The 25,003-nt window shown below is 47.8% G+C and overlaps 9 protein-coding genes across 9 annotated transcripts; 3 read left to right on the top strand and 6 right to left on the bottom strand.

Annotated features, from left to right (window-relative positions):
• Positions 1-86: 86 nt before the first annotated feature.
• MGYG_00806 (hypothetical protein) lies at positions 87-1,949 on the bottom strand (the record flags this gene model as incomplete). The annotated part of the gene is made up of 3 exons (XM_003176669.1): positions 87-745; positions 816-1,748; positions 1,844-1,949. The coding sequence occupies 3 exons, from the start codon at positions 1,947-1,949 to the stop codon at positions 87-89; spliced, it is 1,698 nt and encodes a 565-aa protein (XP_003176717.1).
• A 307-nt stretch (positions 1,950-2,256) lies between these two features.
• MGYG_00805 (DUF602 domain-containing protein) lies at positions 2,257-3,314 on the top strand (the record flags this gene model as incomplete). Its single annotated transcript, XM_003176668.1, has 3 exons — positions 2,257-2,276; positions 2,335-2,800; positions 2,859-3,314. 3 exons carry the CDS (start codon positions 2,257-2,259, stop codon positions 3,312-3,314), a joined length of 942 nt encoding a protein of 313 aa, XP_003176716.1.
• Positions 3,315-4,032: 718 nt separating this feature from the next.
• Positions 4,033-5,341, bottom strand: MGYG_00804 (hypothetical protein; the record flags this gene model as incomplete). Its single annotated transcript, XM_003176667.1, has 3 exons — positions 4,033-4,326; positions 4,392-4,818; positions 4,881-5,341. 3 exons carry the CDS (start codon positions 5,339-5,341, stop codon positions 4,033-4,035), a joined length of 1,182 nt encoding a protein of 393 aa, XP_003176715.1.
• A 495-nt stretch (positions 5,342-5,836) lies between these two features.
• MGYG_00803 (hypothetical protein) lies at positions 5,837-6,801 on the bottom strand (the record flags this gene model as incomplete). The annotated part of the gene is made up of 2 exons (XM_003176666.1): positions 5,837-6,646; positions 6,718-6,801. 2 exons carry the CDS (start codon positions 6,799-6,801, stop codon positions 5,837-5,839), a joined length of 894 nt encoding a protein of 297 aa, XP_003176714.1.
• Positions 6,802-7,458: 657 nt separating this feature from the next.
• MGYG_00802 (hypothetical protein) lies at positions 7,459-8,328 on the top strand (the record flags this gene model as incomplete). The annotated part of the gene is made up of 3 exons (XM_003176665.1): positions 7,459-7,889; positions 7,960-8,002; positions 8,056-8,328. 3 exons carry the CDS (start codon positions 7,459-7,461, stop codon positions 8,326-8,328), a joined length of 747 nt encoding a protein of 248 aa, XP_003176713.1.
• Positions 8,329-9,091: 763 nt separating this feature from the next.
• Positions 9,092-10,333, bottom strand: MGYG_00801 (phospho-2-dehydro-3-deoxyheptonate aldolase; the record flags this gene model as incomplete). The annotated part of the gene is made up of 3 exons (XM_003176664.1): positions 9,092-10,087; positions 10,161-10,216; positions 10,288-10,333. 3 exons carry the CDS (start codon positions 10,331-10,333, stop codon positions 9,092-9,094), a joined length of 1,098 nt encoding a protein of 365 aa, XP_003176712.1.
• Positions 10,334-12,179: 1,846 nt separating this feature from the next.
• Positions 12,180-13,904, top strand: MGYG_00800 (hypothetical protein; the record flags this gene model as incomplete). The annotated part of the gene is made up of 1 exon (XM_003176663.1): positions 12,180-13,904. The coding sequence occupies one exon, from the start codon at positions 12,180-12,182 to the stop codon at positions 13,902-13,904; it is 1,725 nt and encodes a 574-aa protein (XP_003176711.1).
• Positions 13,905-14,627: 723 nt separating this feature from the next.
• Positions 14,628-18,440, bottom strand: MGYG_00799 (hypothetical protein; the record flags this gene model as incomplete). Its single annotated transcript, XM_003176662.1, has 1 exon — positions 14,628-18,440. One exon carries the CDS (start codon positions 18,438-18,440, stop codon positions 14,628-14,630), a length of 3,813 nt encoding a protein of 1,270 aa, XP_003176710.1.
• A 4,251-nt stretch (positions 18,441-22,691) lies between these two features.
• Positions 22,692-24,600, bottom strand: MGYG_00798 (peroxisomal membrane protein PEX30; the record flags this gene model as incomplete). The annotated part of the gene is made up of 2 exons (XM_003176661.1): positions 22,692-23,282; positions 23,341-24,600. The coding sequence occupies 2 exons, from the start codon at positions 24,598-24,600 to the stop codon at positions 22,692-22,694; spliced, it is 1,851 nt and encodes a 616-aa protein (XP_003176709.1).
• Positions 24,601-25,003: the final 403 nt, after the last annotated feature.

Below are 25,003 nucleotides of genomic sequence, written 5' to 3'. Positions count from 1 at the left end.
ATAACAAGTCTCCAATCCAGTATTTCGAAATAATAATTCAGCTATGGGGTCCATAAGTCCAACAGACAATTCAGCGAAACAGTCACTCATAGCTCATCTTTTCCGCTTCTTCCCTGGCCATCTTTGCTAGCTAGAGGGGGGTCACAGGCAGCTGGCGAGGTGGCGAACATTGAATAGATACACTTCTCATCCTCCGAAATCTTGATAATCTCGTTGTTCTCGCCGCACTCGAGTATCACTGTTGTCGAACGTGCAGGTCCGTTCCAGCACGTTTGGCCGTTAGTATAAACAAGAGTGACTTTGGTTTTCTGAACAATTTGGCCGGACGGGGTAACTTCGTCCACAACAATGGACGAGATCTTCTCGAATCTTCCCATGGTGGTATCGGCGCGTCCTCTTCTAGATTTCTGCTTGGTCTGCTCCATCCAGCAGTGTTCATAGGTGTAATCTCCTGAATCCTGGGAAATGCATTCTCCCTTGAGCGCTCTGAAGATGGAGTCAACGCCAAAATCTTCTTTGAGGTCACGCTTGAGATCCTTGATCTCAGATTTCTTCAAGTTAAGAGAAACTTCGGCGCCAGTTACTTTGTCCCTGGCGTCTCTCACTTCCCGTGGCTCATCTGAGTCATTGTCCAGTGAGCTGTCTGCTAGGAGACCATTCGAGACCAATGCGGATCGGGAGCTAGTAAGACTATCTTCAATGAAATTTACAACGCCGGCAGGTAAGAAAGATGCCAGCTTGTACACTAATACCACCACATTGTCAGAAACGTTTTTGCCTCCACTGAAGTCGACTTTGGGGATATATGGACCTACCTAATCCAATCTCAGCTTCTTCTGCCCACTGATCAGGGTTTTCGAACGGCTCGTCATGTTCATGTTTAAGCGCGTCGAGTAGGCTAGCGTCTTCGAATGAATCGCCTCCCTGTTCTCCCTTTCGTGCAATGTAGTCTTCCCAGCCACGAACTGCACGCTTGACGCCCTCGTCATTGAAGTTAGGATTGTATTCTTCTTTAAACTTGGACAGAATACCCTCAGCTTCCCGTAGGAGATTTGTCACCTGATCCCTCTGTAGCTGTACCTCCTCCAGAGCAATACGGAGGGTGTTAGTCCTGGCCTTTGCAAGCTTTGCCAGTTCATAAGCCTTTCCTTGCTTCTGGCCACTTGCTGTCTTCCCTCTATTATTTGCCCTGGCTTTTTCCAGCTGCGCTTCGAGGTCCTTGAGGGAAACTTCAAGGTCTTGAGCTTCCTTCTCAAGCACCACGATGCGGTCTTGTATCTCCCGTTCTAACTTGGATGCCTTCGCCGCAAGTTCTTTGCGTTTCCGTAACGCTGCAAAGTGTGATTTTTCCTTTTCTTCCTCGGCTTTCTTCCACTGCTTGCCAATCTCTTTGCATCTGTCTTCGCACTTTAGTCCACCAACGTGGGACCACTCATCGCTTCCATCACAGCATATATCGTAGTCGCATACTCCATCATTCACTCGTTGAAAGCTGATATATAGGGGAATATGCCCTTTATTCTTGCAGTAAAAGCCTGGAAGTGACAACTTGTTGTCCGTCTTATCGTTTCCGGAATTCGAAGAGTATGATGGCGAGTAAGGAGATATAAACGAGCATGCAGATGTGCCAGGTTCATCACTGCCGTCAGGACAATCACAGTATTCGTCGTTGACAGCAGAAAATGGTATCTTGATTGAGGGGTTGGAAATGCAGCTAAACGTGTTGGTGTCCTTGTAGAACTTGGCGACTAAATTTACGTACAAACGTTCAGTCAGCCCAATTGCCTGTTTACTCCGAAATATAACAACGTCATGAAAGGGAACAGGGAAAAATGGTAGTTACATTCAGGCCCTACCCCCCTAGGCCGTGATCCTTTATCGCCTGCGGCTACACATAGCGTGGGACCAACGGCCGCTGTCAACAAGAGCAAAAGAGAGCCTCGGTTCATCGTAATGGCATTGGGCCGCGTCTGAGGCACAGATTGGCAGCCTATGAAATGTTGCTTGAAAAAGAGTTGCTGAAAAAGCCACCAGGGCAGGCTGTTAGAATAACAAATGTGCAGGAGTTTGATATATCGGACAAGTTGGCTTCATGTCTCAAGCTTTCTCCACCAGGGACCCCAGAGCTTCTAACCAGTCACGTGGATGCGGCGATAGGTATCGAGATCTTTTAAGATAAGAGATGAGCCAAAAAGGAGAGAGACGAACTACAAACATTTGAACGAGCCGACCGACTGCAGTTAAATACCCGCCAAGATGGGTAATGATGGCGGAAGGTAAGAAATGTCTGTTCCCGGTTTTGAAGAGCGTCTGTCTAATTTTCACGTCCTGTAGCATCCCTACTCGCCGCGAACTGGTGAAAGAAGCTGCGCGGAATCCAAATACTACTCAGCTAAAGGAGACTCTTCGCGAACACCTCGAACACTTCTGGACTACTTGCCCTTTGTCTCATAAGAAACTTCTCTTGCCTGTGGTGTCAGATGCTGTCGGAAATTTATATAATAAAGACGCCATCTTACAGTACCTTCTTCCCGGAGACGATAGTGAGGCAATAAGCGCAAAGGCCGACTGTGACGAAGTGCTACAAGGAAGAGTCAAATCGCTACGTGATGTGGTTGAGCTTAAATTTGAAATTGATGGAAATGCCAGTGTACCAAATGGAGGGCGGAAAGGTCACTGGATCTGCCCTGTCACTCAAAAAGAACTGGGCCCCAGTGTGAGGTCAGTGTACCTTGTGCCTTGCGGACATGTATTCTCCGAGGGAGCCATCCGTGAAATGAAATCGGATAAATGCTTACAAGTGGGTACAACTTCTTCTTGTGCTACCTGTTGGCTGTCTACTAACCATACATGCACAGTGTAATGAGCCATATGAACCCTCGAATGTTATTTTAATTCTCCCGACCCAGGAATCAGAGAAGGAGCGGTTAAAATCGCGGGTAGAGGACCTATCTCGTCAAGGCCTTGCGCATTCGTTAAAGAAGCTTCCTGGCTCGAGCAAAAAGCGCAAGAAGAACCGCAGTGATGTGAACGGCGATGATGAGAACGGCTCTAAACACGAAACTGCTGCAAACGGCAAGGCTAAAAATGATAGCAAGATGCCTACTCCATCCTCTACCCCCGCCCCAGTGGGGATCAAGAACGCTGGGACAGCTATGCTGACCGCCAAGGTGCTCGAGGAACAAAACGAACGCCGTAAGCGTGCAAAGACACAACGAAGTGATGCTGTTCAGTCCCTTTTCACATCCAAAAATAAGAAGGACGAGGGTAAGAATGTTGACTTCATGACCCGTGGCTTTTCTATCTCACGTTAGTTGACTACAAACTTGTGGTCTATACCATGAATCGACCAGGATCATTTTCGAGACTGCATGAATTGTCACACCTTGAATATGGGGAGACCAAAAATGCAATCTATATCCACAGACCATTGATCACCTTATTTCACCTAGAAGCATGTGCAGAGCTATTTAGCTTCACGCTGTCCCAGTCTTTGGTAATTCCAGGGGAACACGAGCTCGGCTGCAGGTTACGAGCCAGGTTCAGGATGAAACTAATCGGCAAATCGCATCAGCATTATCTTGCGACCCTTTTTGAAGGTTTGTCTTAAGAATTCTATCAGCAACGCTCCAACGGAGCCTTGACATCGTGCAGATCACTACTGTTATTTATCCTCATTCGCCTAGAGGATAAATTGATATAAACTCTTGGTATAGCTGTGATACCGCATTACATTATCTACCACCCTTAACTAGTCACTGGAAATTTAGTAACATTGGAGTATTACTTATGATTCCGCTTGCATAAGGATTCAATCGATGGATAGTTCCCCTGAATAGCATACATGACACGAATAAAATATCAAGACCAGCATTTTGATTGCAATAATAGTATCATATGCTTAACATAAAGTACATTTATTCTAAATTAATCCGCGTTGATGAAGAAAAAGTTCCTATTTTACATGCGATATCAACAATCTGCCAAAGTTTGCCCCAGGAGGGCCGATATTCACTTATCCCAAATGTATGATCATGCAAATTTGCGTCCGGTAATAGGAAGACCTCTCTTAGTAAGTTCCTCCTCAATGACTTTCCATTGGCCAGTTTCGATATCACGGTCGATGGGAGTTTGTCTCCTGTCATAGATCTTGACATTAGGGATACCATCGAAGGTTCCCTCAAGAATGAGCTGGTCGGCAAGCTTTGTGGGTCTAGGGGTCGAAGCGCGAATAAGGAAATCTTGGACGGAAGATACTTTGGACATGGATGAAAGCTCTTGGTCTGGGATGATGTGGCCAGTCAACTGGCTGACTCTTTTCAAGTACTGAATCGCAATATGTTAGTAAACAGGTGAAAGTAAGAATATGGTCGGCCTCTGGGTAAACTTACTGCAAACTTCATTTCGGGGGATATGAGAGAAATGTTCAAGAACTTTGTGTTAGCTGGTGGGCTAAGTTCGGATGATGGGGTTTCTGGCATGGCTTCGGAGCTGGCATCCATCTCAGGTTCTGTGGAGGGAAGCTCTTCAGAAACGACTGGTTCCTCTGTCGGAATGGAGTCAAATTCACGGAAGAATTCATAGACCTTGGCCTTCACATCTTCACTTGGGAAAGCTAATGCAGCTCCGGACCCTTCGTTAGAGGGGGTTACCTCAACCTTGCTGATAAGAGAAAGAACCTCGGACCCATGCTCAAGGATATCGCAAGAAGCTCCCAGAGGTTTGTTGAGCTCCTTCAGAACACTCAATTCAACCATAACCTGATGCAAGATAGCCAATATATCGTTATTATTCGTAATTTTTTCCCTTCGCATGAATCTATATGCCAAAAATCCCTTTAGCCTATGTGTATTGCAAAACATCAAAGATTCACAACTCACGCATCAAATCGATCCATCCCGGTTGGTGGTTTCTCCCACCATTCACCCAAAGATCCAACATGCTCTAACCCATCCCAGTTAATTGCAGGAGTATAATCTGCCATGGCTTCAGCATTGTCTTCCTCTGCCATTGCTTGGACAGACTCTTCTGAGGTTCCTTGCGGCTCAGCTGAGCTAGCTTCCCTGGATTCTCTGAGCTCACGAGCTCTTCTCTCAAGTATGCTCTCTCCTCCATAAGGATCTTTTAAACCTGGAGGATTGTCTGTACCCCATAGCTTTCGTCGTACTTTTTCGGTGAATGGAAGGTTACCGGACGAGTTGTATCGACGAGGCGGCGTGGATATCAGATTTCGGGCTCGTGGTAGCGATTGCCAGCGACAATTCGTGCAAACATAGCGAGAACTGGTTAATTGCGAAGGTAAGGCCTCCAACGACCGCAGTATAGGCCTTGACGACGGCATTATAGCAGCTGTATGTCTTGCGATAACTGCTTGCATTTCATCTCTGCGAAATAAATTCCATCTTGAAGTGAAAAAGGACTTTTATGCCAAGAATTACACGTGACCAAATCTGGAGGCTTCGGTAAAGTTTATTTTCGCCAATGTAAATAGAGATGCATTGAGGAAATGTTGGAAAGGGATTTTATCAATTCTAAAGTACAAAAGTTATCCCTAACGTACAGTCTATGACCCCAAGGCACACTAAGAGATAGAAGTAAGGAGCCAGCCCTCTTCGTTGTAAAGAAACCAAAGGTCTTTGGTTACTGTGCAGAATTAAGGGAAAGGGGTATCTTTGTAAGGGAAGAAAGCAAAAGCAAAACTCATTAGGTTGGTGGATTCAAATGAACAATCGGGTGGCATATCGTCACCTTGGGTAGCATATTCACTCGAATTTTAATCGTGGGAGTAATGAAAAGCCGCAAGAGGTGCTGGTTGAGTTCCGTCACTGGGTGTACTCTAGGAATAGACGATATGGCTATAGTGGCCCGGTTCCCTGCGCTGACACTTGTCGCAATCGGCTCGAAACCCCATGGCTATGGTAGCTTTCCTAGGCGACTTTGTCATCAAGTTCATATTACCATTAGTTGCAGAATCAGAACACTTCTCAAAAGTGTCAGCTTCCGGGTTCGTCGAGAGATGCAAGGCCGAACAGGTTGCCTGTAGATCGTTGGCTTTATTGGAGGGTTCCAAAGAGACAGAACTGTACAGAGATAAATTCGAACGTATGCTTGTATCGTCTAAATGGGCGTCGGATTGGAAGGGGTTTAAGGTAAATTTGCCCGTGTGGCTTTTCGTCTCAGCTTGATATTCGCTTATGGGACTGGGAAAGCGGGAAGCTGCTGGATTCGTAATAGTAGGTGCCGGAGTGTGCAGATTACCAATGGAGGCGGGACCCATGGATGAGTTGGTAGAGGAAGCCATATTACACGTTTGGCTAACTTCTATACTTGTTTCTGTGGAGCCGAGGCTGCTGCTAAAATTACAGCCCATGTGTTCAGTGCTATGGCAAGTGGTAGGCCATACAGGTTCCATAGAATGCTCCGGGGACACGCAGTCCATCATGTTCATGTCGGTGTCGGCTTCAATTTGCCGATTACTTCCGGAGGAGAGGTCGGTAGATATATGTATCGGCTGTCCCTCCAACCTCTCGGTGGTATCATTGTCATTCCATCGGTCTTCTGTTGTCGTGGGAGTCAGGGGCAAGGCTGTGAAGCCATGGGATTCCGTTGATTGGGGTACAGGGCGGAGGCATAGGGGTCTAACCCTCTGCATACACGTTAGAATGCTAGAAATAGGGTATGGCCAAATGGGCCAAATGAGATTTAGCTGGTACATACTTTTCTCCTTAACGTCAGCTCATCCTCCGAGGCATCGCCTGCCTTGTCTTCCTCCCTAGAACGTTTAATAGCAAGGCTCTGCATGAGTATCGACACCTCCCTCGCCGTAAAGCCTTAAAGTACATCCAAAAAAAAAAAAAAGCCCCGGGTGTAAAGAGACTGGTCCTCATCAACTAGATAGCGAAGGTTGAGAGCGAAATGAGGAAGCTCGCCCGTTTTAATCTTGGGAAAGAACACGGAAGCCCGTGGTAAATGCGACGACTCTCCTACATCCCAGATGAAGCAAGAATCCACCAGATATAGTCTCCTCACTCTAAGCCAGAGCCCCTTCTTGCCGCCCCAGTGAATGTTCCGCCGTCTATCAGCTGAAGCAATTAAAAAACATTAAGATCAGATAAAGGTTGGAGGATGCAAAAGATCAAGGGGCCTTGGCGTTGCTTATATAAGACTAAAAGGCGAAACGGCGATTCCGTTGAACAACAATAACAAAACTATCATCTTTCATTATCAACTAAACAATACAAGTTATTAAAAGAGGCCGGGTGGCCTTCTTTAACGTTTATTGGAAAAGCTGAAACAACCTCATTGTGTGGTTACTTTACGCTTTGATACCCATAAAAGTAACAATTGCCGCGTCCCATTTTCACACCGTTCAATCAAGGACAGAAAGGGTAACAAAAGATTTGATTTCAGATAGATACCCCTCAAACCGTGGCATCCGGCACTTTGTAGCTACTAGCTATGGAGCTTCCTGGTAATGGGCCACCTGATCTTGCTACGGTCCTAAAAACGCTCTCTTCGTTCAGCACTCCACAACCCAATCAACCTCAGGCATCCAGTATATCACAGCCAACGAGCGATCCTCGCCTCCAAAGCACACATAAAATACATACGTCCACTCATCCAAGTTTAGCCTCCTCATCGAGTAAACAGGAGACCGGGGCTGGTCCTCCAAGTAAAAGCTCTATCGGTCCGTCTATAATCACAGCATGGCCTGTGGCTCTCAAATACGTGATGAAAACTGTGGCCCAGAATGAAACTGTGCAATATAGGATTAGACGGCTGATCGCCTCACAACATGAACATGAGAGAACTTGGTGGCAAGGACGACAGAGACTCCTAGCAAAGCAAAAAGCTCGGGCTGGAAATCAGAAAAAACTAGACGAAGTCCTGTATGAATAGTCCCTGGGTCCTTTTTTCAATGCTTGTTTATAGAGTGCAAAACTAACGGGTGTGTATCAGGCGATCTGTAGGTGGCAAGGTCACGGATCGACCGCATGACGCTGTAAGAGCTCTACGGGTACCATCTTATTAGTATTAAAACTAATGATAAAGCAGGCACCAGAGGAAGATGAGCTCGAGATCAAACGTTATGATGAAAAAGTCTATACAGCATCGATGGAAATGTCCAAAGCTCTTCATTCGGAGCTCAAGGCATTGGGAATTCCCTTCTTTGCGATAAAAGAAGAGCTGATTCAGCCTACATCATCGGGCTCCGACTCGAAACCACCAAATATAGATAACAGAACAGAGAAGTGTGTTACAGCAGAGGAAGTAAAGGCACTGCAGCTTCGTATGTTGGATCTTTTACAGGACCTTTGCAAGGAATGATTGTTACTTTTTGGCAGGATGTATATAAACCGGAGTCAAATGAGCTATCAAAGCTTCTTTGGTCTTGTTGGTGTTTTTTTTATAGCTACCATACGGATTACATTTATCTCCCCTCTAGACTCTTCTGAAATCAGTCATATTGTGTCTGTTTACTCCCTATTCTTAGATCAGATGAGATGCATCCCAATTGCCTTCTTGGGCGGCGTCTTGGCCTTCGCAACCCCTAGGAAAATATCCGATGCTGACATGCCATTGGACCGGATACAAGTGGGTACGGATGTTTCGCGGCAATTCAAGCCGTCGATTAAAAGCCAGGGATCGCGCTCTCGCTTGACTCAGTTTTTTGTGTCGAAATCACGAAATGAGAAGTGTGAGAGTTGAAAGAGACGCTTTGTGCTTGTGTACGATGACTGAACTTCGCCGATATTTAGATGGAATGCGCCCATCAAGACGTTGTTATGCTACACGCCAACAACAGGAATACGGCTGACTAACCTTTCTGGCTACCAGGCAACGGAGGAGAGCAAAATATCCTACAGTGAGCGAAAAATTATGGCAACGAAAGAATACTGATTATTATTGTTTATTCTGCTTTCCCGTATGGAACCAAATCTATCGCTGCCTGCGTGCTGGACGTTCAGCTAGGAGCTTTCCCGAATTGAAACATGGAAAAAAGAAGAATTTTCACAGAGACCGAATGTTTTGATACCCTTTCCCTACTAATGATTACCAATTTTCCGAGATACCCAATGTTCCTCTATACCTATGCCTTCTTTGCACGGACTTCCCTCCTTGTGCGCACGGCGTCGGCGAGCTGTTCGAGGACATCTACTGTGGTCTCCCAGTTGATACAGGCATCGGTGATACTGACACCTTTCTTAAGGCCCGAGGGACCTTCCGGAGGAACCTTCTGGTTGCCCTCAGCAATATTGGACTCGATCATGACTCCAATGATACCCTCCTCGCCCTTACGTAACTGGTCACCGACACACTGAGCTACCAGAGGTTGGTTTCGATGGTCTTTCTTGGAGTTACCGTGTGAGCAATCAACCATGAGTATCTCCCGCTGCTTCTTCTTCGCTAGCTGTTCGCGGACAGCGGCAATGCTTTCGGCGTCATAATTAGTGCCTTTGGTGCCACCGCGGAGGATGACGAACCCGTGCTCGTTGCCCGTGGTCTTGGTGATAGCTGCCAGACCTTGCTTGGTGACTCCAAGGAAGCGGTGGGGCTTCTCTGCAGCGCCGATAGCATCGATTGCGACGCCAATACTTCCGTCTGTGCCGTTCTTGTAACCGATAGGGAAACTGAGACCAGATGCCAGTTCACGGTGAAGTTGGGATTCAGTGGTACGAGCACCAATGGCACCCAGAGAGATCAAATCGGCAAGGTACTGAGGCGAGATTGTATCCAGCATCTCACTTGCAATTGGCATGCCCATACCGTTCAAATCAGCATACATCTTTCGGGAGATGCGAAGACCCTTGTTGATATTGTATGACTCATCAATATCGGGATCGTTGATCAATCCTTTCCACCCAACAGTTGTGCGGGGCTTCTCCAAGTATGCTCGCATGATAATACACAAATCTCCCTTCAGCTTGTCGGACAGGGCTTTTAGGCGTTCAGCGTACTCGAGCGCTGTCGCGGGGTCATGAATAGAGCATGGGCCACAAACGACAAGAAGGCGGTCATCACGCTGTTCAATGACCTCAATGACCTCCTTACGACTCACTCGGACGGTCTCTACCGCAGTGGCAGGCTAATAAATTCACAAATGACAGCTGTTAGGAATCCTCTTGGTACCGCCAATGCACGCTGCGGGGCAAGCTTACCACTGGCACCTCTGTCTGAAGGAACTGAGGCGATAGCAACGGATCATATCCCAACACTGCAGTTTGATATCAGTTTCCACTCGGCCGATGACACCTATTTCCTGCAAGGCTGGCATGGGGAGCATACCTCTGCTATCATCGTTGTCCTCGACTGTGGGTTTAGCGAACGGCATGGTGCTCGGCGATCGATGCTGAGATATCCAATGAAGAAAATAACCAAGCAATTGGGTCTCTGTTACTGATATCCAAGCTGTCTTCCTCAGTTAACCTGGATGAAGGAGTCAAAGAAAGGAATAAACCGGCGAGCTCGACTTTTATATCTATGAGTCAACCCGTTTCCCTCTTTTTCGCCCAAAATTTTATGGAATCTCGCGCCAAGACGATAAAGTTAGACTTCGCTGGCAGGTAAGAGCACGTGACTGCTTCACCGGTTCCAATCCTTGTTTTTCAGCCAAAAAGCAACGACAGAAAAACAACGAAAAAGATGAAAAGTTGAACCAGTTGAAGATGAAGCCGGCGTTGCGATGTTACGAAGTACATTAGTGTACGCCACGAAAGTCCAATCAGGAACAGCAGCGGACAGTGTGAGACAACCAACCGCCAGCGCAGACTCGATAGGTTACCCTGCGATTGCATAGTGTCTTCAACCACGTCGACTTTTATGGAGTCTGCAGATTTGTTTCATGAAAATTGCTGGAAGAAGCCTCAGGCAGTTTTTGCTCAGTTGATGTTTCCGGGGTATACCCACGATATAGTCTAGTTGCCGTATGCCATGGAGATTACCTGCTATACCCTCATCTCGAAACAGAAACCAGCTTATGGCTGTTAAAATGCTATCTATTTAGAGGATGTCAATACCACAAAGCAGCGGGAATGACAATAACAACACTTATTGTCTGTTACTGTATCCTGTATGCATATTTTATATCATGGGAATAGGTAGTTAGTCCAATCGCACCATTTGATATCGTGCGGGACAATTTCTTTAGATACATTATCTAGCAGTTCTATAGCTTATTCCCGTCCTATCTTTTATATTACTATACCTCTCTTTAATTCACTTATGCTCTTCATTAGTGATCCTTCCCTGGTTCTCTTCTTCCTCCCTTTTCTCCTGATCTCAGTATAGAAGGTAGCCTTTTTGCAAGCTGTTCTTCTATGATCGGAATCCTCCTACTTTGAGGGCACAAGAGATATTCATGGACCTTCCTCTCTCTCTCCCCTTTCCCCCCCTCTTCCTCTTGTTCTTCTGCCTTTCCTTTCTTCTCTATCAAAAAGTTCCTTCTTCAACTTCCTTTACATCCTTCGCTTTATTTTGATGAGTCAGCACGTCACCTCCTATTTAGGACTAGTGCCTTAACTTTCAACTTTTCCCACAGTGAAAATTTTCACGTGACAGAAACTTTCCATCACGTGGTCAGTTTCAGGCTTCAGGCTTTCGGATTATCAGAAACTCCGGTTATCACACAGAAAGGGGCAGCTTGAGGATTCATTCACAGCTTTAAAGAGAGTAAGTTTCTTCTTTTCCTTCTTCTTCTTCTTCCTTTTCTGCATCTTCTTTCAGAGTCTTCTTTGGGGGGTTGGGGGGTGGACAGGCAAAGCCGGCCGAGGGAGGGTTGAGGGAGAGGAACACGGAGGGCCTCGCGGTTCCCCTGCTCCTTCTCCCTCAAGCCATTGCCATTCTATATGCCTTAAAAGGTGGAAGATACCGCCTTCTCCTTATTAATATTCCAATTACATATGGTATCCCTCGGAATGGGTGGGCTCCGGTTATGCCCCTATTATGGATAAAGGACATGTATGGCACGCATCAGCTCATGATAAATACCACCTATATTCCCCCCTGAGTCGCTCTCCCTTCACCAGGGCAATCTCAACATTCCCTCGACTTTTATTCAAAATCATGGCTTGGACAATTTTCTAACTCTATGGCTGGTTTACAGAATAACCTCTGACAATTAGTAGCTCAGAGGAGAAAGTCCTCTAAAAACAGCAGCTCAACCTGCTGTTAGGCAAAAGATGGGGGCAAAGGGGAAGCGCCATTCCATCTCCAGGAGCCTGTGGAGGAGGAATAAGCAGGAGAAAGCGCGTCGGGCAGAGAAGGCCCTGGAGATGGATGGCGCTGAACCTGCCGGAGAGGAGTTGGGGGCCTCGATTACCAGCGAGGTCGAGTCCGTTCGTGCTGCTTTCGAACGGCACGGGATAGTCTTTGGCTGTCCAGAGAAGCCCGCTGGAGTACCACGCCAGCCAGCCATGGATAAGGAGAACCGGCGGCCAAACCAGGGGTCGTATACCCCTCCGGTCTCTTCCTTTCCTGGTGACAGCGGAGGTGACCCTTGCGGTCATTCTCTCGATATCTCGCGGCCATACCATGTTGACCACCATGTTCCATGGTTTCCTGTCTCTGGCCATCATTCACTCGCACAGCAGGGCCCGCCACTTAGCCAGGGAATTTCTCGCTTGGAACATCTCCCACCTCTTAACAGCTACAAACCAAGCGAGTACACTACATTTACGCCATCCTGTAGCAACCACCTTCTTCCTCCTTTCTCTCCTCACTCGTCGACCACACAGGCCTATCAGCGAGCCGCTTCCAGAGATCACGTATACCCTTACAGCTTGAATAAGATGGCGGAAGAGTCGACTACCTCTCACCTATTGAATATTCCAGAGAAGCGTTCTGACATCAACCTCACTTTATATTCTTGCTCTGGTGTCTTTGCCCCGATCTCTCACTCCGTCCACAGAACCATCGCATCCAAAAACCGGCGTTTGTCCTCCCTCCTTCTCCAGCTTGAGGATAAACAGTCTGCCCACGCATACATCTCTGCTGGAAGATCTTTCACTTATCCGTCCGCGTTTGTCTCAGCTCTACTTCACTTTTACGAGCAGCCTCTGATTGACCAAGATCAGTTATTCTTTCACATGCCCCTTTGCACCAGCCAGCCAGCCCAGCAGCAGTCATGCAAAGATGTTGTAGCTTCGGCTACAAGTATCTCCCGGATGAACTTTGTCTTGTGTTTCGCGGCTGCCGGTGTATTTTTTATGGACAACCAGATCGTGGAACAAGCCCTACAGTTACTTTCTGGCATCTTATCCTGGGAGACTTTGGATACTACTTTGTCCTTTGGAACGTGTCCGATACCCTTTGAGCTCACTGTCATCGATCAGGATACCCAGGATACCCAGACCAGCTCATCCCTTTGGAATGATTCAAATGATTCAAAAGACAGTGATGGCTCGACGATCTCATGCGAGGCTTCTCAAGATACCACTACGCTCGCAGCATTAGCTAGAAAAGTCTTGAACATCTCACTCCGTTTCGCCGTGGACAATATCCCAACAGGCTTCAAGTTTGAGAGACCTAACTGCTCATCCACATCATCCCTCCATCTTGCTGCCGACCCAGCCAATGTCTCTCTGCTTTTCGTCTCCGTCCCGTTCAATCAACTGCGAAAAGTTTTCAGATACATGCGCTTCCAGGGGAAGCTGACTGAAAAACTGGTTGTCGAAGTTGTTCAGGCGCGTGAAGTACACCGCATACAGATGTTAAGGAAGCTTGTTAAAAAGGGACCGTTACCCAGCCAACTGGATTCTGAACATGAGGTGCTTGGATGGGAGGAACAAGCGTTATTCACTGCCGCGCAACCTTTGGGCGCTATTATCGGCCGTGACTGGACTGGTTTAGAAATCCGCCCAGCTCTACTTGCGTCGTCCCGCTTGAGACGATCGAAGAGCTTTTGAAATTGGACTCTTACAACAATATCATCTCACTTTCTTTCTTTTTATGCTCTCCAACTACTCAGGAGTATGACGAGGGATAGCTCTTCGTGCTACTTGATAACTGGAAGCTGTACCACTATGATGTTTCTTTTTTATTCGCGGTTACCAAAGGCGTTACAATTTAGAGCTCTGTCTAATACCCATCTCCTACGGGATTCTTGCTTGTAATGAGATATTCAAATTGCGATTTCATTCTGCGTCTGATTCTAAGCCGAAATGATAGAGATTACGATGCCGAACCTTAAAGAAAAAAGAAGCTATCTGAACCATTCTAGATTTAAAAAGGGAAATGTTTCCATCACCCAGGCGACAATAAAAAGGGGTATTTAACTAACATCAAGGCTAGATAGCCAATTGGTTTAGGAATGAAAAGGAATCTGAAGTCTGAAAAAAAAAAGGAAAAGGAAAAGGAAAAGGGGGAAAACAGAAAAAAACTGACATGTCGTACGTCAAATAGTTAGAAGGGTAAAAGATATGAGTAAAGAAATGTACACCAGAAGAGAAATGGAATTTTGTACAAAGTTTTCTAAAGTAGAGCGGTTGGCCTACCTGAAGGTCCGATGAAGTTGGTTTAGAGAGCTTGGCGCCCATCTATTGAGAAGTATTGAAAGAAATTGAAAAAAATGAAGGCTGAATTTTACAAAATAGAGGTATCATAGCGACGGAAAGGTGAAGAGTAAATCCTCATAGTAGGCCCTCGACTCGGTTATGTCTTGAGGGCGGTGGTAAAGCTGGCTGGTTCCCATTCATCAAATGATGTCTAGCCTTAGCGTTAAGGTTCCCTCCTTCGCTTGAGATCTTTCTGAGTCTCTGCCGAGCCCGTGGACGTTTTTCGTCATCTGAAAACGTGCTGTGTTCCTCTGACCTCCGAGGGGCGCTGGGATAGTTCTGGTTGTGGTGTTTATGATTGTAATGGTATTGATCTGGTCTATCAGAAGGCGAGGATCCCTTGAGTGCGCCAAGGATGTTGTGCGTAGTTGTTTGACGCCTTCTCCTAGGGTTCATCGGAGGAAGTGGAGGTGTCGGGGCTCCATTGGCGAGACTAGCTCCCGCAGGCAAGCCAACGGTGGGAACGTTGGATGTAGTCGAAATAAAGGTAGGCTCTGAAATTTGAGACTTATCTACCAATCTTTTATGGGAACCTAGACTCTGTTGTGTGATATTGGGGCTGGGAACAGGAGAGTTTCGTGGAGGGTGAGGGTATTGCATAGGAGGCACCCCATATCCTCCCATAGCTGGGTTAGACGGTGTGGGCGAGCTCTCAAGGATGGGAGGAGTAGCATTGGCTGAATAAGGATGGGTGTTTGGCGAAGGAGGGGGTCTTGGTGAGTGGACCATGGCAGGATGTTGAAGCGTAGGGCTCGGCGCAGGAAGAGATTGGAGGTCAATGTAGTTTGGAGCCGCTGGTCGAGAGTTACTCCTGTATCTACCTGTAGATGCCGAACGATCCCTTGTTCTACGGTCAGTCGACTCAACAGAAGGTCGACTCGATAAGCTCATCGATGACTTCTCCTCAATAGATGGTCTACCCATCCGTGGTTGTTCGACGCTTTCTCTAACAGCTCCAAGATCTTCACGGTATCTAGGTCGACTCTTTGAGCGACCAGAGGTGTCAGAGTCGGATCTGTCCCTGGGCCCACTCCTCCAAGTTGATGAAGCACTATCCCGGGTAGAAACCCTGGTATCTTCCTCACTCCGGCGCGACTGCGGTGTGGTTGACTGTGGTGGCGGCGGAGGTTGACGACCCCAGCCATGGTGTCGGTTCGCTCCCATTGGAGATTCAGCCCGAGATTTTCGGGCTAGACGCCTTGTCCTTTCTTCTTCTTCCCGCCACATTTCATTGCTTTGCTGCAGATTCGGGGCTGATGAGTTGAAATGCGGCTTATCCAAACCTAAGAGTTTCGACTTAGCCAATGGGTGATCCTGTTTTGGTTGATTGTTTTGGCTCCTGGATGTTTTGGCCTTGAGAATTGCAAAGGCATTTCCGGTCTTGCTGGGGCTTTGAGTACCGTTTCCATTACCGTCTGGGAAACGATAACTAGGTGCCGGGCTGGAAGACCTGCTTTCGTTTTCCGCAAAGTTCTTCAGTTTTTCTTGAACTTTACGCCGTCTTTCAGCTAGTTCATTAGCAAACTCTTCCCTTTCCATCTGGGTTTCTGTACTTCCTCCGCGACGATGACCAAACTTAATTTCTTCCTCCCAGGGGGCCTGGGAAGCGGTTGGAGACGTTTTGGGGACAGTAGACATAGAAGGGGCAGAGGCTTGCTCTTCCAGGCTTCCAGCGCCAGGGGTATTTTCTTTCTCGTTTCCCTTGCTGAGAGCAGTTGCTTGACCGAGCATTTGCTTTGCGCGCAAAGACATGCTTATGAAGTCTGATTCCGGCTGACTGCCGCGTTCAGTTGGCTCTGCCGGTTGATGAGTCGGCCTAGCCCAATCATCATATTCCCAGGGGTTGCTATGAATGCTGACTGCAAGGTCTGAGGATCTAGCTTCTTGGACCTGAGGGTTACTCGGGCGAGAATGTTCTGATGGTGGACCCATAGAGATTGGCGATGGCGGGGGATATATTGTAGATTTGTCACTATCCTGCCTAAGGTGAGCCCGAATCAAACCACTGAGTCCAGTTGGACCTAGAATAGGAGATTCAGATTCTATTTGTTGCGGTGGTTCTTGAACAGTTAGAACAGGATCAGGGACGGGTTCATCTTCCTTGATTGTGTTCAAGTCTCGGGATTCTGAATAATTAAATTCGCCTCCAAGGGCAGGATGAGAGGGTTTGGTGAAAGGAACTGGAGTAACAGAGTCACCAGATTCCATGCTGACTCTTAGGGGAGATCCAACACTTTCGTGAGGATGGAACAGTGGAGATACCCGTGCGTTTGACATATCTTCCTCGGCCTCGCTTCCAGATTCACTTCCACTAAAGTCTGCCAAAAATGTGGAAGGGTTGATTGGAAGTCGTGGTTTCTCAGACCGCAAAGGTGTTGGACGGAAATCCATGCTATGGGGTGTTGAGAGAGGGGAGTTCTGACTAGTAGGCAATCCTGGGGATTCCGGCTTTGGTTGATGACTGGCAATAGACATATCTTTTGGTCGCCCAGGATCAGTAAGGTCAGAGCCTATTCGAGCCAAAGTTGGCCGTTGCAATGATGCATTGCTTTTGTTCTCGTGAATTTGAATCTGGCGCTGAGAAAATTGGTTATCATCGTACTTTGACGGAGGCTTATTGAATAGGCCTGTTGCTGTGGCCTTTCCGCGGTCTTCTGGTTGAATCGCAGCTGCAAATGAAGATCCTTCGTCGGTCTCACTCGCAGGCGGGCTCAGTGGAGATCCCGCCACGAGCCCCTGAGGAGAGTTTATAGTGCTGACTGGGGACGGCCTTCTGGGCTCTGGGTTTCCTACGACTGAAGAAGCTGATGACGGTGGAGGGCTGGTTGGCCTAAAGGACGAAGAGGAATAGACTGGAGATAGCTTCTGGTATCTTTCGTTGAGATTGACAGCGCTTTTAGACAGAGATCGTTTGATGAGACCGTTGTCACTTGCGATGGATCGCTGGCGGCTGATGCTCTCCAGCCTTGAAAGCGCAGGAGGCTGATTCTGAAGCTCCAAACCACGGTCATACAGCCGTCTAGACTTTGTAGGGTTTCTCTCAAGACTCATCCCGCTCGAATTCTGAGTGCTTCTTGTAGAAGTCTCTGCAGTCACTGAACCTTGCCTGGAAGCAAGGCCCTGAGAATTGGCCGAAGTCGTGGAAGCGGAATTCCTGTTGTCGGAAACAACAAAAGAGGATGATTCTGTTTGCCTGGACAACGGGAGAGGAGCAAGGGTTGTAGAGTCTGGACGCAGATCTGGCTCCGATTTCGAGTCGTCATCCTTTGGCCGTTGAAATATAGATCCAACGTCATTTTGATATAGTTGTTTCCCTCCCATCGTTGCGCTCTGCCTATCTCCCTCCGACCCGCCTTCATTCTCGGAAGCAGGCTCACTGCGTGTATTTGGTATCTTGTAAACCTTTTGACGTCCTCCAAACAGTGTGTTGCCTTCAACTGGCCTCGATCTAGTCATGATGCTTGATGGAGTGTGGCAATCGTCATCCGTCGAACCAGAAGCGTAGGAGGATCGACCGATATTGAGGGAAGGCCGGTCAGAGCCGTGTAATGACCCGACTTCAGTAATGTCCGCCAGCTGTGAGTGGGCAAATAGGTTTAATCTAGATGCTCTCTTTGGGAACAGGACACTGTCATCGTTGGCCTTTCCGATTTTCGAGTTGGGGTCGTCCTGCTCGCGCAACATGCTGAATCTTGCCGATAGATTGGGCATCAGCAAACTGGTTCGGAAGTCATTATCTGTAGGTAGCGCTGTCGCTAGATCTATCTTCGGAGGCTGCTCTGGCTCAGGCTTCTTCTTGAAAAACTGCTTGGAGAATATAGGGACTGGAGGGGCATCTGATGGATCAGGCCCATCACCCCGTTTCTTGCGGCTTCGAAACCGATTCATAGTGGCAGTTGAGGGTGTGTTATTATGGTTATGGCTTCCTCTACCAGCCTCTTGATTGCTCCGTTATTTGTTGAAGATGTAGTAGAGTCGGCGTTATAAAGATCGAAGTCAAGCCCGGTAGACTCGGGTATATGGACAGTCGGTTCCAGCTCAGCGGAACGGTGAGAGAAACGATCGGTGCGGTATCCTCGCAGAGGAGTGTGACAGAGAGTAAATAGTTGCTGTTAACGAGAGACAGAAGCTGAAGACTTCGATTAGTTCGCTGTCCTGGTTGGCAGCGAAAAAGGAGCAAAACGAGTGTTGAAGTCCCTTTTTTTCCCTTTTGGGCCGACGACTAGAAAAGTAAAAACCACAACGTCAACGGCGAGATACACAGAAAAGACAGACACACCAAGCACACAGCACGACCATGTTACATACGCGAATGTGATGGAGAAAAGGAGTGACTTCGAGTTCTCAGGAGAGGAGGCGCGGTCAATTTGAAGGACCAAGTGCCGGCGCAAAGAACAATCAGTGGATGTGACGGAATGGCTGCACCAGAAGCGAGTCAGGAACAGGCAGGCTGATCTCAACGAAAGCGCTGCAAGATCTCGGGCCGTGCTACCTATGCTTCAATGTATGCCATCTTATTGCATGTACGGGTAAAAAGAAAGCAGGCAGAAGTAAAAGCGCAGTGTCTCTCTCGCTTGCCCGCCCAACAGCCAGGGAGGTTAGGGTCGCACGGCGTCGTCAATATTCGAATCGATAGTCTGTCTGATATGCACAAGGAGGGAGAGCCAAAGTCGAGGGCCAGGACGAAAACGGGATGTCTGATATTCACCAAGACAAGCATAAACAGCCGTTCCTCCCAGACGGTGACGTCGAGATGCAGTCTAAAAAAGAGAGAAAGGACTTTGGGAAGGGAAATATGGATGTGATACGATCTTTGCTTCTGAAGTATTTGCTCCTGTTGCACTCCACCAGCTGGCGGTCTAAGCGAGAGGCTCCAGCAGATTTTCAGATGCGTCTCTTTTAATTGCTGTTTATTTGCCTCCGCTTCCACTGAATTCTTTGGGAAACCCTGGAATTACAGCCCGAAGGACGGCTAGGGAAAAAAAAAAAAAAAAAAAAGAGGCTGCTAGCCGTTAGTATCAACTAGGTTTACGATACTTCTTTCCCAGGCACTAGTGACTCTGGAGTACGAGCTTGTTCTTCGACCAGGGCGGCCTGCTAGTTATCCAAGATAACAATAGCAGACGGAATATCAGCAGGCTTTCCAGGCTTCAAAATCCCAGGGCGTGGACACGGAAAGCTGGATGGGCGTCAGCCTTCCGCCGCCAGTCCGAGAATGCCTGCGATCTAGCGCCAACGACGAGGAAATGAGGATTGAGGATTTCTGAGGACTACGGAACGTTTGTTTGCTTCCCCTGACTATGCCTGTTGCAGTTTAGAGCCGGCTCCACCAGCCAGGAACAGCCTGACCCGTGGGCCATCCTGCACCTTTACAAGGATGGGCGATGTCATCAATATGAATAACGAGGGGGTGAGAGGGCAAAGGGGGCAAGGTACTGGTAGGGGGAGAGCAGGCAACTTATGCAGTTCGCCGGTGAGCTTGGGGGGACGAGGATGTGCACTGCATCTTATATGATACATTGTACGAAGTACTCACTCACGCAGGCAATTAACTACCGCGGATAGTCCGTCTAACTACTTAACTGTTGGATGGTAATTCCGGTGCCTGGCAGGGTCCTCCGACCCACGACCAGCGCTAACCTGTTTAATATTGAATCCATCCTCCATTCTAGTGGGAACGAGGGCTGGGTCTGGACCATGAACGGAGCACTATCCTCATGGGATCTGCTTGCTTAATTTGCCCGGTGGTTTTTGGTCACTTGGGTAAGAAACCGCGGCTATGCAAGTACTCTCTCCATATATGCATATACTTTCTCTCAAAACACCCTCTCACCCCGGCGAACATGACACAGGATGCTCCTGGAGGAAAAGAGGGAGAGCGATAATCCGTAAGTGATCTCGCATGCAGAAACTGCATAGCCATTGTGGCAGCCTTTCAGCAGCAGGACGCAGGGGGCGTTCGAGCCCGCGGGTTTGAGTCGTATCCCACGAAACATTCGACTTTATACGGACCAGCTACAGTACACGGAGTACGAAATACAGATATTGATTTATTTCTCCGCACGAATATGACTGGTAACTAACGATGGGGTGCGAAATCCACACTCATGCATAACAAACATCGTTGTTGGTTTTGTACAACCCAGCAGTTGCGTTGAACCTTGAAGTGACATCGCCAATCACTCTTCGTAGGAGCACTCATCTCCGCCTCATCCATTACTGCGTCAGCGCAAGCCACACATACCTTGAAACATATTCTTGTGGATACCAGCACCTGGACGGAGAACCCGGACCAGCTAAATACTCTACTCGTGAGTAAAGGTGTGTTGGCATTTGTTTGCCCAAGATTTACTTCCCCCATAGTTACCGATGTGCGCTGTTTTTCTTTTTCGTCGTGGTTGCTGCGCTCTTCATGTTCCCGGGTTTGCTGCCCTAACTATCGTTGACTATTGCCTAGCTACTCAAGGAACAGCATCCCTCATATATTCGGCACTTCTCCATGCAGAGTCTCTATCCATCGATACCTTGAAACCTTCCCGGTGGCTGCACCATTCTGTGTAGTTACAGACGATGGCGATGATGATAGCATTGCTGCTCCAGATCCCCTCGCCACCGGCGCACTGCCTTTTTCTGCTTGTCAACTCAATCTGCTGGATACTTATGCTTCCACGTGGGAACCACCACTGTGGCCTTGCGCGGTGCTCCCTGTCAGAATGAAAAGAAGTAATATATATCATCATGCATGAGATGTTACCAGGGGTAATATTGCCCTGCCACAAAAGTCGTCCTTGACCGCAGATAGGCTGCTGGACAATGTGATCAATATATCTGACTGCAGCACCCCCTTGTGCCCTTTTCGGTGCACCTGAAATTCAGCAGCCCACTTCGCAGCAATTACACTGGGAAAATACATAATGGCATATAACAGCGGCTTGATATTATATGAGAGAAAGCTCACCTTTGATGCACCTAATTTTAGTACTAACTATAACGACGCTGAGGTTTCGGCTGATGCACCTAGCACAGCGACAACAGCGCCCCTTTCTCGTTTACCGCTTTTTTTTTCTGATTGACCGATTTACTCAGGCGAGCTCCTCTGCCAGACTGCTTGACCCTTGGCAGGCTTGTTAATTTCTCGCAAGTCAGATCGATGCATCGCCGCCGGTCAGCCCACGTCAAGGGCCACATAGCACTCCGTACAAGGCGCTCTTGATTGCGTTTGGGATTATGCTTCTTATCCACGTTACGTGTACAAAAAGGCAAACTGCTGTATCCATCAAGAAGCAGGACTATCGGCTATTTACACAGAAATGTTTATGCCTCTGCGATAGACACGATTCCCTGTCCTTAATTTAATTAGAGGGGCGCCATATCACGACTGGAACAAGCATCGGAAATGAGACACTAAAATAAGCCTGTTATATTATTAACTACGAAGCAGGCATCGCAAACACCAAGAGTCGGGGTATATTTTTACTTTATTAGTGTGCTCGGTTATAACAGCCCTGCGACGAACCATACATGGATTTGGCCCTATATCCGTACGAACTCGCGGCTGAGAGATCGAGTTCGGCAAAGGGATCCAAGAAAAGATTTCTATCCGCCATGAGGAAATTACGGGGCACGTCGATTTTGTTTAGTTATCCTCTGAGACGTGAAGAAGGGCGAATGTCATGATCGCTGCAAGTACGAAATATTTAATATCGAACCGCCAAAAGCCGCTGGGGTCAAGCATTGTTGGAAGTTTTTATTCTGGGCCTACTCCATAAACAACATTCCGTACAAGGGTAGGCAAACATCACATCATTACATGGATTGTGTGCAACACTCTCGAATGGTGTATGGCACTCTGATGGCTATCATATGGCTTTGACTAATAAACAAGCGATTAATGTGTATATATATACCAAAGTCCGGTACAGAGTACTAAAAATTAAAATTCCAAAAGCGACTCCAGCAGCACCGGCCTAGTACAGTCCTATCAGCATCGCCTTGGGCCGATGGCACTCCCTTTCCCACGTTTACATCATAAAAATAGAAGGCGTTCATCCTCCTGGGGAAGCAGCCAGCATACAACACGATAACCCAGACAAGATACCACTACACCAAATGACGTAAAAAGAACTCGGCTGCAATCTGTCAACTTAAACTCATATGGGCGTCATCCCCCAGTCCCCAGCCTCTGCCCGCTCTCTCCGCTGCATTTCCAGATTGGCTTCCCCACTTATCGGGCATGTTTTCGGCTTCTTCAATCTCTCGATCACGAATGCTAGAAGTTTGACTCTTTCTATCACCTTCTGTGTATATACTAGAGGGCCGTTTGTTCCGTGTGCGTATTGACCCATTATTGTTATTTGAACTGCGGCCACTAGAGACGCTCAATGCCTTAGGTAGGCTTGATCCTGTCGTTGTCGGAGAAGTTGAAATTGGTTCGGCATTGATAGGTTGAGTAGAGCTGGATGGCTCTGATCCCACCGCCGAAAACCCTTTCAAGTCTGCACTACCAAACCACCGCCGTTTGCGGGCCTTGGTGCTGTTCTTATCATCGCCCGAGTTGTTGTCCTTCCCGCAATCACCGTTATGTTTACTTTCATTTTCAGTCGCTGTCTTTGAAGGCGTCCCTGTGATATCCCCATCAGGGGATATTTCGACAAGCTCTGCATCTCGACACCATTTGCGGCGTCTTGTATATCTCCCCCAACCATCTTGGCCGCGACGACCATCGTGCCACTATAGCCTTCGCGTCAGTGTTTTAGTTAGTGATGTACACGGATGAAAAAGTAAATACCTTATTATCATAGTAAATCCAGCCACTGTCGTCTTTATTATCATTATTCTTGCTCCCCTTACCCTTCTTCTTCGCAGACGGATCTGGTGAGTTATCGATGCGCCATTCGCTGCCTTCTACCCACCTCCACTTGGAGTTACTGCCCTGAACTTCTGGAAGTTCAAATTCGTCCTTTGGAGGTACCGGATTCAGGTGCTCATCCGACCATGCCGGTCTCTCATAGGCAAACAGGGAGTAGGTCCATCCAATACCCAGCCACCGCCTCTGGTTCTCATATACGATGAATGTGAACCGTACACCCGACGAGCTTGCGCGACGCTTTGTCGAGCCGTGCTGCGATTGCTGCTTGGAGCGGAAAGGGGTCAAGGACAGTAGTGAAGATTTTGTGAAAGAACTAGATTGCTGGTCGTTATTGTTATTGTTCGGGGGTGAAGTTAGTTGCAGGCCAGTAATAGTTGAGCAGATATGCCGGATGGTCAATGATCTCCAGAGTAACACCCGAAAGATGCGCGCAGGTTTAGAATGCCACGTTAGGATGATGGTGCCAACAGTTATGACAACTCTTTTGATGGTGATGAGGTATATAGGGTGAAGGGTGAGTAGAATCCAGACAGGCGTAATGAGGATTATTCGGGTAAGTAATGCAGTTAAGGCAGGCCGGGTTGTAGTTGATGTCGCAGTTCGCTGTGTAGAAAGAAAATCGGTGAGGTCGCGCAGAGGTTCAAGTAAGATGTTGCACCTTGTTGTAAACTCCCTTAATGTCTCGACAATCTCATCCAGAGTTTTGTGAGGCCTTGTCGACCCGTCGGAGCCATCTCTTCTATGTTTCTCTCCGGTCAAGCCTGTAGATGATAAAGGGGAGTACCGCCTGGAGTATAGACCCAGCATCAAAGCAACAACCACTAGGATCGGTCCACCCCATAATATTATGGCACTACCGTGTAGTGTAACAGCCCAAAAGGCACCAACCAAGAGAAAGCTCTCCCACGGATCCCCGCTTGTCCATGATAAAAGTCCCGCCAGCCGGTTCAGAGGAAGAAGAAACGGATGAGAGTATGCCAGCGCACGAGTGACTGCGGGAGGAGTAGCTACCAGGAGAGGTGACTTCCGGTGAACAATAATCGTAGACCGTTGCTTGGAAGTTAACGAGTTACCCGATATATTGGTCGGAGAGAAAGTCGCTACGGTAGGTGGGAGACCGTCGTTGGAACCGAGAGTCCCGGAAGCACCATCATTCTGGGAGTGAGGATCTGCGGACATGGAACCTACCCACGGTATTTCTATAGAGAGCGTTAGAGCTGTGGTATCAAGTATATTGACGGCTTGAGGGATGACATCGATATATATATGCGTATACAACCTACCGAGAGCTGCCATGCACCTATAGAAGCTTCCTTATTCCCAGGCCGCCGAAGCTCATCATAAACGTCACGGTTATATATGTGGTAAAGCTGAGCTGCCTCCCTGGCGCAAAACAGATAGGCCAAATATCTCAGTCTGGAGCTGCCGTTACCTTGCCTCTTCGTCTTCTTCGTCCTGTCAACTTCGACTTTGTTGTCCTCATCGCCAACTTCGACTTCGACTCCGACTTCTTCTCGGCTTCAACTTTTGCACGCGACAAAAACTACGTCACGTGTGGAGACTTTTCATGTGATTATTGATT

This window comes from Nannizzia gypsea, genomic scaffold, assembly GCF_000150975.2.
Source record: "Nannizzia gypsea CBS 118893 supercont1.1 genomic scaffold, whole genome shotgun sequence".
In the NCBI taxonomy this organism is placed as follows: domain Eukaryota; kingdom Fungi; phylum Ascomycota; class Eurotiomycetes; order Onygenales; family Arthrodermataceae; genus Nannizzia; species Nannizzia gypsea.
Note: the sequence above shows the minus strand (reverse complement) of the source record. Positions and strands in the feature narration are given on the sequence as shown.